Source organism: Phacochoerus africanus, chromosome 2 (genome assembly GCF_016906955.1).
Source record: "Phacochoerus africanus isolate WHEZ1 chromosome 2, ROS_Pafr_v1, whole genome shotgun sequence".
Classification (NCBI taxonomy): Eukaryota; Metazoa; Chordata; class Mammalia; order Artiodactyla; family Suidae; genus Phacochoerus; species Phacochoerus africanus.
Window position 1 is genome coordinate 167,757,882 of NC_062545.1, and position 20,060 is coordinate 167,777,941.

Here is a 20,060-nt window from a genome sequence, read left to right on the forward strand (position 1 = left end):
AGAGAAACAAAATTATGCATTTAAAAGTCTGAGGTTAACAAGGCAGTTAAAAATAACCAAGTGTTACTGCTACCGCCTCTGATATCACTGATTGCATAAACATTGCTTAGCTAGTGGAAAATTAATGGGTTAGACTGGATATTTTTTGCAACAATTTAACAAAAGATGATGCCACTAGTGCAGCTGTCCCCAGGCAGTTAAACTCTTCACTGAATTTCTCTACAGTTACTTTCGAGTAAGGGGCTGTTTGCTATTTTAGGGCAACCATGGGGTAAAGAACCTCACTAAAAACCCATATTTGCTTTGCTCATTTTGGAGAAAGATCTGGATCTGTGACTTGGAAAATGGAAGGAGAAAAAAAAAAAAAGACAACCTTGCTCTTGACCATTTGATGCACAAACCCCCACGAATATTTAGGTACAGGGCCTGACAAAGGAATAAACGATGCAGTCCTTCTTTCTAGGCTTCTCTACAAGCCAAGAGTACACATTTTAAGCAATCTATTGGCTTTTGGCGGACCTCTGCCTTAGTTCAGTTTCCTCCTTCGTTTGTTAGATATTTTCACATCGCTAATTTTAATAAGACTCAGGAAAGGAAAGGGCCATCACTCGATCGCTCGGCGAAAAGGTGGGGTGTCCCGGGACTGGGCAGCCCAGTCGGTCCCTTCACTCCGGCCCGAGCGCCCCGCGCTGCCTCCTTGGGTCCCGTCCGCCCGGGAGCAGGGGGAGGGTTCGGCCAGGAGCTGCCCTTTTCCAACATGGCGCCGCGGGAGGCGGGTCCCCTCGCCGGCTCCCGGGGTTCCGGCGCCGCGCGTTTTGGTTCCGGAGTAACAGTGCCCTCGCCGCCGCCCTCCCCCTCCTCCTGCCGCCGGGACGCGCGGCCTCGGGTGCCCGGGGCTGAGCCGCACGGGCGGCGCAGTCTGACTCCGGTTGGGCAGAAGACTGTTTCCCCACCTCCAACTTCCCGCGGAGGGTCCCCGTCGGCTTTCTTGTGGTTCGGCTGCCCCGGGGCTTCTTCCACACCACGCGGGACTGAGTCCCCTTCAGTCCAGGACCCTCCGCCCCTGCTGAGGAGGAGTGGACACCTGCCGCTGTATCTCCCTAAAACAGGGTCTTCTGTTTGCCGTCCCCTCACACCCTCACAGACGGCAGAGAGCTGCATGACCCCGTTTGCCTTCTTTTCCAACTGCAGAACCTTCTGACCTCCCCTAGTTTCTACTGACTCCTTCCTCTTGCCCAGTCCACGCTCACCGGGAGACATCCCTCGGCCCCCTGCAGCCTGGGCCTGGCTCGGAGCCTGTGGGCCTCTTCTGGACCTCCTCCTCTCTTCAGCCCCCTTGCTCTCTGTCACCTTATCTTCTCTTGGAAGCCCCACCTAACAGGGACCGGTGGGTACCCCCTTACCAGGATGTGAGCCCCTTTCACCTGTAATGCTGTGGCTGGCCCTTGGCCCCTTCCATGCCATGGAGAACCAGGTGCTGGTGATTCGCATCAAGATTCCAAATAGTGGAGCGGTGGACTGGACAGTGCACTCGGGGCCGCAGCTACTCTTCAGGGATGTGTTGGTGAGTGCTAATCTCAGTGTTCCATCCTGGCGAGGGAGGGTGCAGGGATTTGTGGGGTAGTCTGCGCCTTGATCCACTGAAACTTAACCCCGGTGGCCTGGTGGCCTGAGCTAGTGGCCATTGCTGGCCTCAAGTGAGGACAGTTTTATTGCTTCCACCACAGGCATTGATTAATTGCATGGGTTTAAATCTGACAAATGTGCAGGTCCCTGGGAAAGTAGAGATGAACGAGATTGAACCTCTGCCCTCAGGGAGCGCACAGCCTGGACTGGAACATATACATGGAAGCAACAACTAGGATTCAAAAAGCTGAATCTAAAAGTTTTTCTAAAGTATTTTGTGGAATGTCCCTGGCCAGGTTCCAGCCATGTCTTCCTACTGAGTTCCTTAAACTTGGTGACTAGTGGGAAGGAGAAACAAGGCGTCTTTAACCAGTTCTGTTTCAGCAAAGCTTAGGTGTCATAGGTTTTAAGGTATTTTATGTACTACTAAGAAGGAAAAAACTGATGTAGCACACATTGTGCAAAACCTAGTTTCAGAGATGTTAAAATAGAGGGGAAAATGTGCATTTTAGAGTCAATAATGTAGTCTTAACTTTCATAATAAATATTCACAATGTATTTCAAATAAAATCATGGAGTGTTAGAGGAGGGGATAACCCCAGAGGTGGCCTTTTGAGCCCTCTGATCCTTTTTGCAGTTGGTTACCAAGGAGCAGTGAGGTGAAATGACTTTTCCAAAGCCATGTTGATTGTGAGTGGAAGTGTCAGTGCCATAACTCAGATTTCCTTACTTAGTATTTATTTCCATGTGCTGCAGTGCCACTTTTCATCTTTTAGCATTTATTTGAGATAGAGTGCTTTGTGCCCATTTTACATTTTGAATAACTGAGCTGTCGAAGGTAGAGCTGACATATCATGGAGCATATTGCAAGTATGGGATCTATAGTGGAACTTAGCTATAGGATAAGATGGGGCTGGGTGGAGGTTTTTTAGAAGATCTGTGATGTGGCTTTTGATTGTCATAAGTTAATCAAAATTTGATCCCTCTACCTTCATTTTGAGTTTTTGATGTTACTGACCACACAGACCATACAGATTTTCAGGTGTCTGGGCCAGGAGTGCAGAGGCTGGTGAAAGCCAGCAGCCTCCAATCTTATGCCATCCTTCTCTTTGCATCCAGAGTTCTCCACACACTCACAGGCACATGGATCTTCCTTCATGGTAAGGCCTGAACTCCTTGGCATGGTCTTTTGATTGGCTCGTGCCTGACTGGCACCAGCTTCATCTTTCACTATACCCCTATGAGCATCTTGTGCTCCAGGTCTTTATAATTAATCTTGAGTTCTCCCAGGTGCCCAGGCCATCTCCACTTGGCCTCTTTCTTTTTTTTTTTTTTTTTTTTATTTTATGGTTGCACCTATGGCATGTGAGAATTCCTAAGCCCGGAGTTCCTGTTGTGGCTCAGCAGTTAATGAACCAACTAGTATCCATGAGGACGAAGGTTCAATTCCTGGCTCGATTAGTGGGTTAAGGATTTGGCATTGCTGTGAGCTGTGGTGTAGGTCACAGAGGCAGCTCGGATCCCACGTTGCTATGGCTGTGGCATAGGTCGGAGGCCACAGCTCTGATTTGACCCCTAACCTGGGAACCTCCATATGCCTCAGGTATGGCCCTAAAATGACAAAAGAAAAAAAATAATAAAAAGGAAGTTCCTGGGCCAGGATTGAATCTGAGCTGCAGCTGTGACCTATTCCTGCTGCTGTGGCAATGCTGGATCCTTTAACACACTGCCAGGCCAGGGACTAAACCTGCACCTGCCACTGTAGTTGGATTCTTAACCCAGTGTGCCACAGCAGGAACTTGGCCTCTTTCTTCAGCTGCCCAACTCCTACGTGTCCTTCAAAACCCAGCTTCGATTTTCCTCTACGCTGGTCATACATGCTCCTCCTCTGTGTTCCACCACAGTACATGGATTTTGTGCTAACCTTGTCTCGTTCACTAGATAATAAACTGGAGGAGACAGACATCTCTGTTTCCTCTCTGTTTCTGGGGCTTCACAGGACCCTAAGATATTTGTTTAATGAGGAAGCATCAAGGAGGATACATACTGTTATGGCTTTGTGGAGGCATATTAGGTTTTGAATAAAGACATTTGGATTTAGGAGTTCCTGTCGGTGCAGTGGAAACGAATCCGACTGGGAACAATGGGGTTGCGGGTTTGATCCCTGGCCTTGCTTAGCGGGTTAAGGATCTGGCGTTGCTGTGAGCTGTGGTGTAGGTCGCAGACGCGGCTTGGATCCTGAGTTGCTGTGTCTCTGGTGTAGGCCAGCAGCAACAGCTCCAATTCGACCCCTAGCCTGGGAACCTCCATATGCTGCAAGTGTGGCCCTAAAAAATACAAAAAAGCAAAAAAAAAAAGAAATTTGGGTTTAATTGTACTTATTAAGTAGTCAGGTCATTCTACCTCTCTGGGCCTTACTTATAGATTAGGGATAATGATACCTGTATCAAAAACTTGTAAAGACTAAGTCAGATTGTGTTTATGATGAGAAAGACATGAGCTTCCTTTACTTCACTCTTTTGAGACAACAGGAGGTATTATTTTAAGCAGGATGGTTCAATGTTTAAAAGCACGAACATTTGAGCCAGGCTGTCTGGGTTTAAATTGCAAGCCTTACCAGGCTCACTTTGGGCAAGTGTCTTCTGTATCTCAGTTTCTTCATCCGTAAAAAAAAAAAAAGGAAAAAAAAAAAAAGGACTGGGGGCATGAAAATAGTGTCTACCCCATAGAGTTCTGAGGACTGTTGACACTGATACATGTGAAGCACTTGAAACAATCTGGAGTAAGTAAGTGTTGTTGTAATTGCCACAGAAGGGATAGGGCCTGGGCCTCTCCCAGTTGTACCTTGGCTCCAAGATGACTGGCTTACAGGTAAACTTTGCTCAGATGGTCCCACCATCTAGAGCTCAGAGTGCCATGTGCCTTCACATGTGCTTGTTCAGGTAAGCCCAGGGAGAGCATGTTACATCCAAAAGACCTGATGAAGGGCTCATGACAATGGGTGCTGTGCTATAGATCCAGTTCTTTGAACTTTGCAAGCCCAAATCCCGGAGGGCTCTTGCCATCTCTTTTCCAGGTTTACCATACCTCTTCATTAAGAAATTGGCAAAAAACCCAATAGACATATTAGCATCTTTGGCTTGGAACCTTACAATTTAAAGCCAAATGAAACCTGGAATGTTCCTCCTTCATCTGATATAACTCTCCTCACTTTAGTTTTCAAATGAGGAAGCATGACACCCAGACAGGAAAATGCTAAAGCCACACAACTAGTTTTTGGTGGACCCAGACATGGAAGCCAGAAGTAGTTCATAGTCACTGAGTCAGCTGGAACTGAGAGTGTTTTGGACTCGGAGTCTGTAGTTGAGGGCTTCTGTCCCAGCAACATCAAATGGCTAGGACTCCCTGGGCAAGTCACTGGGCCTCTCTGGGTCTGTGTCCTTCATCTGAATAATTAGGGACTGGCTGAGATGTGAAGGAGGTCCAGCTGATCCTCATGGGCAGAGGCTTGTGGGTTATCTGTTTTTCAGTTTTCTGTGTTTCTCTTCTTCCTTGGCAACACAGTCCCCAGTTTTGTGAAAATTATGCAGGAGATCTGGATTAGTGAGGGGTAGGAAAGAATGTTCTCCCTTTTCCTCTTGCTGTGTGAATCTTCTCTCCAAAGTTCTAGCCCAGATTTCCCCTCTTCTGTGATGTTTCTACCTAAACTGAGGCTGTGGATTTTTCCGGCCTCCTGAGCAAGCAACAACTACTTGCTAATTTATGTTTTTTGTTTGCCTCTTCTTTCATACTATTTGTAAGTGCTTTGAATTGTTAGTCTTTTAGGTTTGTCTCTATCTTTGTGATGGATTATAATCTTTCAAAAGTCAAGGAGAAGTCTTATTCTTCTATAGCCTGTGGTTTTGTAATCTTTATGCTCCTGGCATGTTGTATATGTTCACTTGGATGTTTGGTTTGCCATTTATTTGACTGATTTATTGAGAGGAAGGAGAAGAAACGGATCAAGAAGTGATCACCAACAAGATATGTAAACTTACATGGTCTTTTGAAACCTTTTTTAGGTAGGGTAAAATGTTGAGAATAAGACAGGGTCATTCTGAGGAGTTCCCATTGTGGCTCAGGGGATTAAGAACTCAACTAGTACTGATCCCTGGCCTCGCTCACTGGGTTAAGGATCTGGGGTTGCCATGAGCTGTAATGTAGGTTGCAGATGAGGCTTGGCTGTGTCGGCTGTAGCAGCAATTCATCCCCTAGCGTGGGAACTTCCGTATGCCACAGGTGTGGCCCTAATAAGCCAAAGAGAGAGAGGGAGAGAAAGGGAGAGAGAGAGAGAGAAAGAAATAACAGACAGGGTCATTTTGAATAAATCACTTAAAATACAACTGCAAAGTATACATAAAATTAAATGTGGGAATTCCCGTCGTGGCGCAGTGGTTAACGAATCCAACTAGGAACCATGAGGTTGCGGGTTCGATCCTTGCCCTTGCTCAGTGGGTTAACGATCCGGCGTTGCCGTGAGCTGTGGCCTAGGTCACAGACTCGGCTCGGATCCTGCGTTGCTGTGGCTCTGGCGTAGGCTGGGAACCTCCCATATGCCGCAGGAGTGGCCCAAGAAATAGCAAAAAGACCAAAAAAAAAAAAAAATTAAATGTGCTTGCTTAGAGAAGACCAGGGAATGGTGATTAATATTCAAACTTTTTACGCCTTCGTCATTATGATAGCCCCACTTTATTTGCTTTGATGGGACAAGATGGTCAGTTGTGTTCACATGATTCTCTCAAGCAGGTACACTCTTTCTTTCTCTTTTTTCCCCACATTAGATGTACAGTGTGTGTAGATCCTTGCTTATGTTGATAGGCAAAGGAGGCCATTGCTGCCCAGCAGGGTTTTCAGCTAGTTATTAGAAATTTGTAGTTTTATGGGTTCGGAAGTAGGAAGGATCCTGAATTAGTTTGCTAATACTGTAGAGTTCACATCTCAAAATTGGTAGTCCGGAAGTGAGCAGTGATAACCTAGACCCGGAAGGTCGGGGGTGGGGGTGGGGGTGGAGGATGCAACCCTCCCAACCCCCTTTTTTAACCAATATTGCCTAATACAGTAAATGCTGTAGAGGGATGAAGTGAACCAAAGACCACATTCCACTGATTGTCAGGTGCTGAAATTTAGGGTTTCATTATGAGATAAAATGTGGAATGTTCCCAGCCATCAGTGACTTGTTTATTTAACAGACACTAAGATGGCACTTACCATGCGCTGGATACTCTCTAGCACTTTATAAATATTAACTTATTAGTCCTACGAGGTAGGCACAGTTTTGATCTCACTCACACAGAGGGAAACTGAGGTGCAGAGAAATTGTCACTCAGTGACTGAATGGCAGAGCCAAGGTCCAACCCTAGCAGTTTGGTTCCAGCGCATACTCTCAGGCTCTACACTACCTGTATATTCCATACTCGTTCTACAGTTTTCATTTACTTGTCAATAAATACTTTTTACCTATAAGTATGTAGAAAGAATTTTTTTTTTTTCTTTTTAGGGCCTCACCTGTGGCGTATAGACGTTTCCAGGCTAGGGGTCCAATCAGAGCTGCAGCTGCAGGCCCACCCCGAAGCCACAGCAACGCCAGATCCCAGCCACATCTTCGACCTATACCACAGCTCATGGCAACGCCAGATCCTTAACCCACTGAGCGAGGCCAGGGATCGAACCCGCATCCTAATGGATACTTGTTGGGTCCTTAACCCCCTGAGCCACAATGGGAACTCCTAGAAAGAATTTTTTTAAACACTAAAATTGTTTACAAGAACTTCCTTAAAAAGTTGATATTTCATTTGCTGAGGCTGGAAACAGAAGAAAAAAATAATATTTTGTCCCTGATGAGTAGGGTTGCCTAAGATAGATCCCTTTGATCAATTTTATATGCACAGATTAAAGTGCATGCGCGCGCGCACACATACACACACACACACACCCCTACACACACCACACACACACTGAAGGGACAAGGCTATTATGCAAATTGCCGCTGCAGCAAAAGCTCTAAAGAACTACCTTTAGAAGGAAGTTGCACTTCCACTCTGCTAAGTGCCCTGCTTGGAAGGGGTCTGGGCTCCCTGCTGAGAAATACAGAAATAGTGCAAGAGGCTTTGTCAGCCCGCTGCCTGGTGCCAGATCTGGAACCGCCTAGGAGGGATGTAGAGGCAGAGCTCTCTAAGAGCAATGAGGTCGGCAGGCCGTTTATATTGGACTAGACATAATGGAGGGTCACTTTTCCCAGAACTGTTTCTCAGAAGTGTTCTGTACCTCTTTAATTAAGCTGTCTCTGTAGACAATTTTTCAAGTGTTTTCAACTTGATAGATTAATTTAAATATTGATAATCAGGTTATATATACGTAAACTTTTTTTGTAGGCTAGAATAACTTTATTTTGGTGTCATTAAATTTATTTTTCAGTTGCTTAAGAGTAAAGGTAAGAATTGGTTGTATTAAATGTAACATTAGAGATTTGTATCATCATCACCACGGAAAATTTTGAACTCTTCCAGCTATGAGTAGGAGGTGTTGCTGGTTACATATCAAGAACTGCATTTGTTGCATGTTTACAGTGTGTTAGGCTAGCTCATGTTTACTGCATTATTTAATACTTTTTACATTACCTCCCTAAGTGTTACTAGACCCATATTGGAAGGGTAATCAAATTGAGGCTCAGAGAGGTTGAGTAATTTATTCCCAGTCACATAGCTAGTTAAGCGCAGAGCTGAGATTCAAACTCAGACTAGTCTGACTCCCAAACTGCACCCCCCCGCCCTTATTTTTTTTTACCAGCAGTACATTCCTTCTACAACCTCCCATAGAATAAACTTTTCTTTTTTTGTCTTTTTAGGGCTGCACATGCAGCATATGGAGGTTCCCAGGATAGGGGGCAAATTGGAGTTCTAGCCGCTGGCCTACATTGGATCCTAGCTGGGTCTGCGACCTACACCAAAGCTCACAGCAATACCAGATCCTTAACCCACTGAGGGAGGCCACAGATCGAACCTGTGTCTTCGTGGATACTGGTCAGATTCATTTCTGATGAGCCATGACGGGAACTCCTTTTTTTTTCTCTTTTTTTGTGTAAATCAATAGCAGTGTATTTGTCTACTTTGTTGAATTGAGAGTGAAACATCATGTTATTGGAGTTCACGTTGTGGTTTAGCAGTAACAAACCTAACTAGTATCCATGAGGATTCAGGTTTGATCCCTGGCCTCACTGAGTGGATTAAGGATCTGGCATTGCCATGAGCTGTGGTGTAGGTTTGTGACTCGGTCTAGTGTTGTTATGGCTGTGCTGTAGGCCAGCAGCTTTAGCTTGAATTTGACCCTTAGCCTGGGACTTTCTGTATATTGCAGGTGAGGCCCTAGAAAAAAGAAAAAAAAAATTATGTTATTAATAGAGTAGAAAAGATTTTTTAAAGATCCCCTCCCCTAGAATACTCTGTACTGAAATCGCTGGGCTAAGAGTAATTATGAGCTAATGTTTTTATAGTTTATGCCATCATTTCAAATTCTTTTCCAGGTTCTCATATTTCCTCTAGGATTTGCCACATGTTAGCAATAAAGAAGATGGCTAATTGTGTTTCTTTATTCTTTCTTTGTTTAGGATGTGATAGGCCAGGTTCTGCCTGAAGCAACAACCACAGCATTTGAATGTAAGTCTGCCTTGTATACTTTCTTGACTATTTCTGCAGTAATTTTTCACAGGGTTTATGGGTTGCATTATTTTAGAAACTGACAAAAACAGATTATTTATGCTCATCATATGGTACATTTAAATATTTATAAATTAATGCAAGTTTAATGATGATACTGAACTGAGTAATATTTTCTTATTTAATCATATCTTGGGTATGCATATTTCTATAATATAGCTTTAATTACCAACATGACCTTTATCTGCTCTTGCTCCTCGCTGTAATAATATCGTGGGACAAAATGAAACGTGTAAACTACCTGTAGGCCAATGATTATTGATTAAAAGATTTTAATCCTTTGCTGCTCTAAAACAGCAATAGAGTAGAGCTTTTACATGAATGTTGCATCAAATAATTCTGTTTTAGTGGGGCTTGGCACTGCTGTTAGCTGATGACAGCAACACTTCAGGTCTTAAGCCCCACCCCACCTCCAACCAGTTGGCTTGGGGACTGGTGGGGGGGAGGGTATATTAGAAAACTGGTTTTGACTTAAGCCAGGGGGAGGCCAGGGGCTGAGTAATGTTAGATGAGAGTTTAGTACAGGGGCTCTGGTATTGAAAAGGATAAATTAAGGATTGGCAGTCGTGGTCCCCATCTTTTTTTGCAGATGTGGGCCACTTTTCTATGTAGAAAAATGTCTGGTTTTGCCACAAGAACCTTTTGTTCTTATTTTTTAAGCTGATGGTTAACAACAGAGAGTACAATGTCCTCTTTTTTATTTATGTTCTCTTGGAGAACAATTTGGCGATACTTTCCAAAATATCCATGAGGATGAGGGTTCGATCCCTGGCCTTGCTCAGTGGGTTAGCGATCCGGTGTTGCCATGAGCTGAGGTGTAGGTCGCATATGTGGCTTTGATCTGGCGTTGCTGTCTCTGTGGCTTATGCCAGCAACTACAGCTCCAATTCAACCCCTATCCTGGGAACCTCCGTATGCCTCGGGTGTGGATCTAAGAAGACAAAAAAGACAAAAAAAAAAAAATTCAAAACCTTTAATTCAGCAAAGCCACTTTTAGGAAGCTGTCTAACAGAAATACCTATACATGTGTTGCGTTCCCTTCCAACAAAGTGTTCATTGTAGAATTATTTTTGATAGCAAAAAATTAGAGGTAAGCTAAATGCCTGGAATAATGGATTAATAAATTATTTATCCATAGAATGAAACATTAAGCAGTGGCTAAAAAGAATGAGGATTTTAAGCATTGGCATGGAAGTATATTCATGATACAATGTTGAATAAACAAAATATTTATCATATGATCCTACTTTATAAAATATTTAATCCCTCTGCTTTCTCCCGACTTCATGGATATATCAAGGGACAAGGATCTGAAGAGGTGCCCACTGGAGTGCTTTCCAGTGGTTTCCCCTAGAAAGTAGACTTGGGGCTGGAATGGGACAAGAGTTGACTGAATGAGCATACTTTTTTTTGGCCGTACCTGTGACATGTGTAAGTTCCCAGGCCCAGGATCAAACCTGAGCCACAGAAGTGATAATACCAAGCCCCTAACTGCTAGGCCATCAGGAACTCCTCATACTTTTACTTTATATATTTCTCTATTGCTTTTTCAGTATTCTCTATTGAATATTTTTCAACCATCATTTCATGGTTTTAAAAGCTACTTGAGTAGAACTCTTAAAATAATTAGTATTTTATTAACCACACTGGACTCCATATACTATTGAAAAACAGTATGTATATCTCAAATACACATTAGTATTGCAAGCTCTTCAGACCCCTTGCAGTAACTCCTTGGGGGTGCCAGGGATTTCGGGGACGGTCTGGTAGTTAACATTTAGAGTACTTACTGTTGCCAGATGCTGTGTTAAGAGCATTCCATGGGTTATGTCTTTTAATTTAACCTTCACAAGATCCCCATGAAGTACTTTGAAGGACTGTTATGAGCTCTGTTACAGTTGCGGAAAGGGCATCTCCTCCAAGCAACTTGTTCAATCTCACAGTGATAAAGTGAAATTTCTTATGTATATATTCTCAGCTGCTGTTGAGACTTGTTTAGAAAGTTGTCCTATTTCTTGAAGTTGTGTGTTCTGATTGTTTTTAAGTGTGGCAAAAAAGAAACTTATTTATACTTTCTACTTCTTGCTTTCTGGATCCCTCATAGTGGCTCAGCATACCTGTGCCTTATTGGCTTCTAGAGTTAGGGTTCATAGTAGTAATATGATTATTTTAGCTATTGTTTATTGATGGCCTGCTTTGTACCAGGCATTGTACTGGATGGTTTACCTGGATTCTTGCTAATCTTTGCAACAGCTCTGTGAGGTAGGAAAATTATACCTGTGTGGAAACTGAAGTTCAGTGATGGGAAGAGATTGCTGAAAGTGAATAGCTAGGAAGTGGTGGAGCCTATGTTCAAATGTAGTTCTCTTTGTAAAACTTGCACTCTTTATAAGCAAGTTGTATTGAAAGCCCATTAAGTGTGTTAAGTGTGGTTTATGGGTATGAGAGAATAACTGTCTTGAATAAATAAAACTTTGATCAAAGAAGTATTTATGGTAATATATTTAACACTGAAAAGTATACTTAACACTAACAGAAAAAAATGTTTAAATTTCTAGTTTAACTTCTATTTTTAATGACCATACCCAAGGCATATGGAAGTTCCTAGGCCAAGATTGAGTCCAAGCTGTAGCTGCAGCTAAGGCAATGCCAGATCCTTTAACCCACTGCACCAGGCTAGGGATCAAACCCATACCTCTGCAGCGACCTGAGCTACTGTGGTCAGATTCTTAACCTATTATGCCACAGTGGGAACTTCTAGTTTAACTTTTTAGAGATGACTTTCCTTCTTTTCCCCAAACAGGGGCAACAGATCTGTACCTGTCTGCATCTGGACCAGTTTTAGGTGAAAAGAATAAGAACAAATATATACACAGAGAAAATAATGATAGCTCTTTGTTTTTTGTGCTTAGATTATTGTGTACTCTCCATTATAGACTTAAAATCCTAGGCTAGCTTTTTCTGCTATTGTTCTAGGATGATCTTATTTTCTGTACCAAAGATCAGCATTAATAAATAAAATCTCTATAAGAAATAGTTTGAAAGATGTAGTTTATAAGCTTATTTACTAAAATTTTTGAGCTCTTTCAATGGCCTGTGTTATTGTAGAACCACTCTTGAATACATAAACAAACTATCAGAGATATTTATGGTAGTGAATTTAATACTGCAAAGTATACTGTTGCCAGATGCTGTGTTAAGAGCATTCCATGGGTTATCTCATTTAATCTAACCTTCACAAGATCCCCCAATACTAACTATACAAAAGAGGTGGTATTATATTTAGAGATATGAATTAGTCACCAAGAGAAAGGACACTGTTGGATTCACTTGCTTTAGGAGTTCCTACTGTGGTGCAGTGGATTAAGAATCTAACTACAGCAGCTTGGGTCACTGTGGAGGTGTGGGTTTGACGCCTGGCCCAGAGCAGTGGGTTAAAGGGTCTGGTTGGTGATGCTGCAATTTTGCTGTAGGCTGCAGTTGCAGGGTAAGTTGTAACTGTGGCTCAGATTCAATCCCTGGCCAAGGAACTTCCATACGCCTCTGGTATGGCCATAAAATTAAAAAAAGAAATTACCTGTTTTACATAAACGTAGAGAGAAAGGGTTAAGTAAGTGGAGAAGAGAGAAAAGTTTGGATAACTTTACTGATAATTCACTTTTGAGAAATTTGATCTCGTCAGTGAAACCTCTGGTCCCACAGGTGTGGTTTAGTCTCTCTGGGCACTTTACTAGAGCAGGTGACCTGATAGGCCTGCCTTCTGGTTGGTTGGGTCTGTGTTTCCATTCTTCATTAGATTTTTTTTTTTTGCTTTTGAGGGCTGCACCTGCAGCATATGAAACTTCCCAGGCTAGGGGTCGAATTGTAGCTACAGCTGACAGCCTACACCACAGCCACAGCAACTCGGGATCCAAGCCACGTCTTTGACCTACACCACAGCTCACAGCAACACCTGATCCTTAACCCACTAAGCAAGGCCAGGGATCAAACCTGCATCCTCATGGATACTAGTTGGGTTCATTACCACTGAGCCATGATAGGACCTCCTTCATTAGGTTTTGAATGACTTGGTGACAGGGACCCTGTTTTATTTCAGTTTTGCTTTCAGTACAGTTGCCTCATGTATTCCACATCCTTCCCATTCTCAGATGCAGAATTCACAGATCTAAGGACCAACTAACTATATGACACTATTTTATATAAGGGACTTGATCATCAACAGACTTTAGTATCCTATCTATGGCGGTTGGGGTGTCCTGGAACTAATCCCCCAGGGATACTGAGGGATGTGTGTACTTTGTGCCTGGTAGGAATACCTTTGTTAAATAAAATGAAATGCTATATATGTGCATGTTCAAAAGAGAATTGTAAGATGTACATAACCTAAAGCTAAGTCAGTAATTTCCTTTTTTGGATCATTTGTGCAATTGCCCAGGCATGGGATATAATTTGTTGATGATGGACAATTCAGGCTCCATATTCAAATTCCCTTACTTAACACAGCCCTATGTCCAGAGGCGGCAGAGGGTCTGTAGTGACTATATTCTTTCTGATTTCTATCCCTGGGGATGATGTTTCCAAGGGGATTTAGGGGTAAATGAGGGGAAGGAGGCTTACTTGTGCCAAATTTACATCTTGGGCTTATGGCCCTAAACTTTTTTCTTTTTATCACTTTTAGGTCCTTTTCTTCTCTATAGCAAGAGCACAAATGAAAGTACTACTTTTCAGTATTCTGAGTTTTATTTTTATTTTTTTAGTTGAGAAAGTATAGATGATCTCTTAAAAAAAAGAGATTCAGGCAGTATTGTAACAAAGCAAAAAGTAAAACTCCCCATTTCCCCAATTCCCTAGTTACAATACAGTTTCTTCTGTATCTTTCCAGAAATTTTCTCATATATGATATATACTATATTGCAACTAGTTTCCCCTGCCCCCATTTAATAGTCTGTATTGGTCCTCTTTCTAACCTCAGTGTGTACAAAATCAACTTTTCGGTCTTTTGGAAAATTATGTTATAATTAATTTTCTGGCTATAACTTTATTCAACCTTTTGATGGACCAGTTTTAAGTTGTTACCAGTTTTTTTAGTAGTATTAGAAAAAATGCTGTAGTCAACAGCATTGTCTTAACAGCTTTCCACATTGTAGGAAATGTATTCGTAGGATATGTTCCTAGGATTTGGAACTACTGAGACTAAAAGTCCCCATATTTTTATTTTTAATACCTGTTTCCATGTTGCTTTTTAAAAGGCAGAACCAATTTGCGCTCCTGCCAACAATGTTTGAAAACGCCCATTTCTCTCTACCCTCAACCAACTCTGTGTACTACCAGACATTTTAGTAGATGTCAATTTGATAAGTGAAAAAGATTATTATATTTTTGGTGTTTCTTCCATTATAAATGAGCTTGGACTTTTTTCATTTATATTTTGGTCATTTGTATTTAATTTCTCTGAACTATTTATTACCTTTGCCCATTTTTCTATTAGGTTGTCTTTTTTTAATTGATTTAAGAGCTTTCCAGTATTATGAAAATTGGCCCTTTGTCTTATATGTTATAAATATTTTTGTTTAATTTATTGCTTTTTTTCCAGCTTGGTTTGGTCTTTTTCTTTTCTCTTTTTTTTTCCATGGAGAAATTTAAAGTTTTTACGTGGTCACATTTTTTCCTTTGTGACTTCTGGATTTATGTCATGTTTAAAAGGATCTTACACATTCCAGGGTATTGAAAAAACATTCATCAATATCCTTTTTTCTTTCTACTCTAATAGAGTTAAGAACACACACATTTAGCATGCACATGAATATGTACATTTGTATGTGTACTTATGTGGCTTTTTTTTTTTTTCCAAAATAGCATGCAATTTTATTACAAAGGCAAAAGGTTTTTTTTTTTTTTTTTTTAAATTTGTGACCCTCTTCAGTTTATTTTGGTGAGAGGAGGAGTCAGGTGGGGATACAACTTTATTTTTCAAGCAGAAAGACAGTTGACTCCACACCAGTTTTTGAATAATTTGTCATCTCCTCAGTGTGAGAACACTTCTGAGATTCCATATCCATAAAAAATCTTGTGTGTGTGCATGTGTGGGCCCTACATATGCTATAGGAGCTTGGCATTTATATAGGCCCAAAGACCCCTGCTGATTTTCACAGTTTCATTAACAGATTAATGTAATGAGTGCACCAGCACATGAGGTGATGGAAATCCACTGTGCCCACTAATGAGTTTCCTGTGCATATCTGTTACATGTGTTCCTCTCCCTGGATTTTTTCTAAACAAGTTATTGCCGTAAAATGACTGTTGGGCCGATGTTGCTGAACAGTAAAATCTCACTGGTGCTTTGAAAGATGCGTCCTAAGTCTCTGTGGACAAATGCTGACTTATAAATATCATATGGCCCCACTTTTCCATGATACTCTGACTTCACATATGCTGGTCTGTAGCCCTCATAAGTATCTTCACACTTGTCAAGACATGTGTTTGAGTTTGGGTTCAGAAAATATGACTATAGGATAAATCTTTATTGTATTTATGTTTTTCTTCAACGATGACCATTTTATACTGACTTATTGAATACAATCCTTTTCTTATTGTTTCATGACTTTCTGGAAAAATTTTGTGAAAAAAATAAAGTTTTATTTTCTTATAGTATATGAAAAAGATAACAGGTTGCTGTAAGCAAGCCTGGGTAGGTTAATGCAAAATTGAGTTCACAACAGATGTACACTGAGTCTATGAATCATGTAAGACTTAATTGTGTATCCTCAAATTTGAGACAATTTGAAGAGAGCTTTAACTTATTGAAATTTAGTTTTGTAGTATTGATGCAAAAAGTCCAAATCATTTTTAGTCTTATGGAAGTAGTTATTAGTAGTAGGTATCATACTCTTGTTAGTTATTATTAGTTGTAGGTAATAGTAGTTTGGCTATTTTTACCTGAGAACTAAGAAGTCAGAGTCCTTGACCCAAGGACCAGGCTAGTTGTTTCCTGAGGGCAGTAGATAGTGCTGCTCATTTTTTAATTCCGAGAAATTCAGTGTGGTACCTGACACATAGTAGACTCTCAGTATGTTTCTAGAATGCACGGAAGATTAAAGGAGTGAAGTAATAAGAACACGCCTTCTGTATCTTATCCATCAACAAACCTAGTTAGTTCTGCCTTTAAAATATACCCAGCATGTGATGACTGCTCCAAACCTCAACCTGGTTTAGGCCATCGTCATCTCTTACCCAGACTAGAACAGTGGTCCCCTAACTAGTCTCCCCGTTTCTGCTTTGCCTCTGCATAGCTTCTTCACATGACAACCAAAGCGATCCTTTTAGAAGTTAATTGAGATCACTACACTCACAAATCTCCAATGGTTTCCATCTCTCTCAGGATTAAAAGCCCAGTCTGTACCATGCCCCACAAGGTCCTGGGCAGACCCCCAACTCTGCTACCGTTTCTTCTCTAAACTTGTCTCTCTTGCCCATCTCATTCTCGGTCTCTTCCAGCTGCTTTGGCTTTCTTTCCATCTGTGGAGCTTGCCAGGTATTTTTTTTGCCTCAGGGCCTGGAATAGTCTTTCCCCAGATATCTGTGTGGCTCACTTCCTCATCCCTTTCAGTCTCTCAACTAGAGTGTAAACTGCCTGAGGGCAGGGGTTTTCCTTTTTTCACTGTTACTATCCCCAATGCCCAGAACATTGCCTGCTACATAGTGGGTACTATATATTTTTGGGAAGAGAAAGGAAGCAAAGAAGTAATGAAGGAATTAGGAGATGGGAGGTATGGATTTAAATTAAAACTCAAAAATACTGGAGTTTCTCTGTGGCACAGTGGGTTAAGGACCTGGCGTTTTCACTGCGGCGGCTCTGGTTGTGGCATGGGTTCAATCCCTGGCCTGAAACTTCCACACACCACAGGCATGGACAGAACAAACAAGAAACAAACAAACAAAAAACCCCTTAAGGATATGAAGATTTACCTGTAGAAACTATGGCCTCTAGGACTGTATCTTTGATTCCACACCTGAGAAGGGTTCTAAACTTGACAACTTTTCGGGCAGTTTCCTATTGATGTCTTTCTGACTTCTACAATTATGTTTTCATTTCTTTCCTCTTGCCTTAGAAAAATGCCTTTGTTGTAGTTCTAATTGAGACTTACCTGGAATTGAAGTAATATGACAAATGACGTATAAAAAACCTTTCTATTGCTCTTGGTAGGAGCTAGATTGTTTCTCTTGAAAGCCTACCTGAGCCCTGGCGCTGCAGTGGGTGGTTTGTCTGAAATCTCCCCAGAGTCTGCTGTTTGTCAGCTGTTTACTCACTAAGCACTCTGCTTGCAGTTCTGACCGCCCCTTACCTGAGGCTGCCTCTCTTCTATTGGGCCTTTATGTTCCTCCTATTGGTTTCTCTTTTGGATTTTGTGTTGCTTCAAATAAAATCACTAAAACATATGGCCTGTTATGATTCTCTTTTCCCACACTCTGCCATTTTGTATATTTGTGACACACTGCAGATTTTGTGAAGATTGCTTCATAATATTTGTTTACCATCTGCTGCACTCTATTTGGTATCTTGCTAGGATTTTTTCCTCCATTTTAAGTGACATTAACAAAATCCAGCCAGTACATAGACTTTCTGGTTCTACTTTTGCTTCCCTAATGTGCTGGAAAATCATATTACTATGCTCCAGGCCACCAGAGAAGCCTGGAATTCTCATTGTGAACCAGTGTGTCACAGCTCTTCCCCTCTCTCCCTCTCCCCCTTTTTGGTCATATCTAGTAATGCTTTTTTGGTCAGATGGCAAAGAACCTCCATGTGTAAGACTAAAGAGGTCAAAATGTTTTTTTCTACTCTCCACTTAGTGCCATGGCTTTCTGGTATTTCTCAGCATATTTATACCTTTGAAACTCTTTGTGCCATTTTAGTAAGTTTTTATGATTTGTGGTTCCAGTTAGTATACTTTTTATACCTAATCCAGTTTGATCGGCCCAGCCATAGCCTCTGTTAGATGGGCTGGCTGTGTTTGTCCAGCTTTTCATTCAGAAAAAGTATTTTAAGTTATTGTCCCACTAAATTGCTTGGTATGTGTTTCTACTTTCTTTCCCTTCACTAATTCTCATTCCTGTCAATTCTTTGTCTTTATTTAAATTTTTTCCAGCTTTATTGAGATGTAATTGATGTATAACATTGTGTAAGTTTAAGGTTGATTTGATAGTTATATATTGCAAAATGATTACTACCATGGTGTTACCTAACATGGCCATCCTGACACATAATTACCATTTCTTTTTTTGTGGTGAGAACATGTAAGATCTATTCTTTTAGCAATGTTCAAATATATAATACAGTATTATTAGCTATAATCAGCCACCATACTTTACATTAGATCCTCAGACCTTGTTAATTGTATAACTGAAAGTTTATATCCTTTGACAGATTTTTTTCCCCATTTCCCCACCCTCCAGCCCTGGAAATCTCTAGTCTGTTTCTCGAGTTTGGATTTTTTTAGGTTCTACATATAAATGATAATCATACAGTATTTATCTTTCTCTTATTTCACTTAGCATTATACCCTCAAGGATCATTCATGTTGTCGCAAATGGCAGGCTGCCCATCTTTTTCATGGTTGAGTGATATTCTTCTCTGTGTGTATGTGTGTGTGTGTGTGTGTGTGTGTGTTTGATATCTTCTTTATCCATTCATCCATTGATGGACACTTAGGTTGTTTACACACCTTGGCTGTTGTGAATAAATGATGCAATGAACATTGGACTGCAGGTAGTTCTGTGAGAATCTGATTTCAGTTCCTTTGGATATAGATGCAGGAGTACAATTGATGGATCAAATGGTAGCTGTGGTTTTAATTTTTTGAGGCACTACATACTGTTCTCCATGGTGGTTGTGTCAATCTACATTCCCACCTATAGTACACAAAGGTTCCCCTTTCCCCATATCCTTACCAACACTTGTTATCTCTTGTCTTTTTTTTTTTTTTTTCAGGGCTGTACTCATGGCATATGGAGGTTCCCAAGCTAGGGGTCCAGTCGGAGCTACAGCTGGTGGCCTGTGCCACAGACACAGCAGTGCAGAATCCGAGCTCTGTCTGCAACCTACACCACAGCTCATGGCAACGCTGGCTCCTTAGCCCACTGAGCGAGGCCAGGGATTGAACCCACATCCTCATGCATACTAGTCGTATTTGTTTCTGCTAAGCCACGACAGGAACTCCTCTCTTGTCTTTTTGATGATAGCCATGTAGCAGGTGTGAGGTGATACCTCACTGGGGTTTTGATTTGTGTTTCCCTGATGATTGGGAGATGTGGAGCACCTTGTTGTGTACCTGTTGGTCTTTTTTATGTTTTCCTTGAAATTCTTCATCTTTGGAGAGAAGCGTATTCTCATTTTAAACATCCACGTTTGCTCTTAGGTTGCCACTAGGGTGTCTGATGACTTCGATTTTTGCCTTTGGGCTAGAATCATTAGTTTTCTCTCATGTGTAATTACTTTCCCAACTCATTCTCCTTTCAGACAGGAACAAGGAGTCTTCGTTAAAACTACTAATTACAAATATTAAAGAGTGAAGCAGATAGTCCTCCAAAGAGCAATCTGTAAGGGAAAGCAGTACCTGCATAAAATGGAGTCTCTTAGTAATCCATAAAAGCTCTCAATCATTGTGTTACGTAAACCTGATTTTATCC

General features: G+C 41.5%; 1 protein-coding gene across 5 annotated transcripts in view; it reads left to right on the forward strand.

Moving 5' to 3' along the window:
* The first annotated feature begins 1,429 nt into the window (after positions 1-1,429).
* MAP2K5 (mitogen-activated protein kinase kinase 5) overlaps positions 1,430-20,060 on the forward strand; it is a 273,914-nt gene continuing 255,283 nt past the window's right edge. For all 5 annotated transcript variants that reach the window (XM_047767144.1, XM_047767146.1, XM_047767147.1 and 2 more), the window contains exons 1-2: positions 1,430-1,564; positions 9,269-9,317. In XM_047767144.1, coding sequence (XP_047623100.1) covers positions 1,430-1,564; positions 9,269-9,317 — 184 coding nt within the window. The remainder of the gene's footprint in view (positions 1,565-9,268; positions 9,318-20,060) is intronic.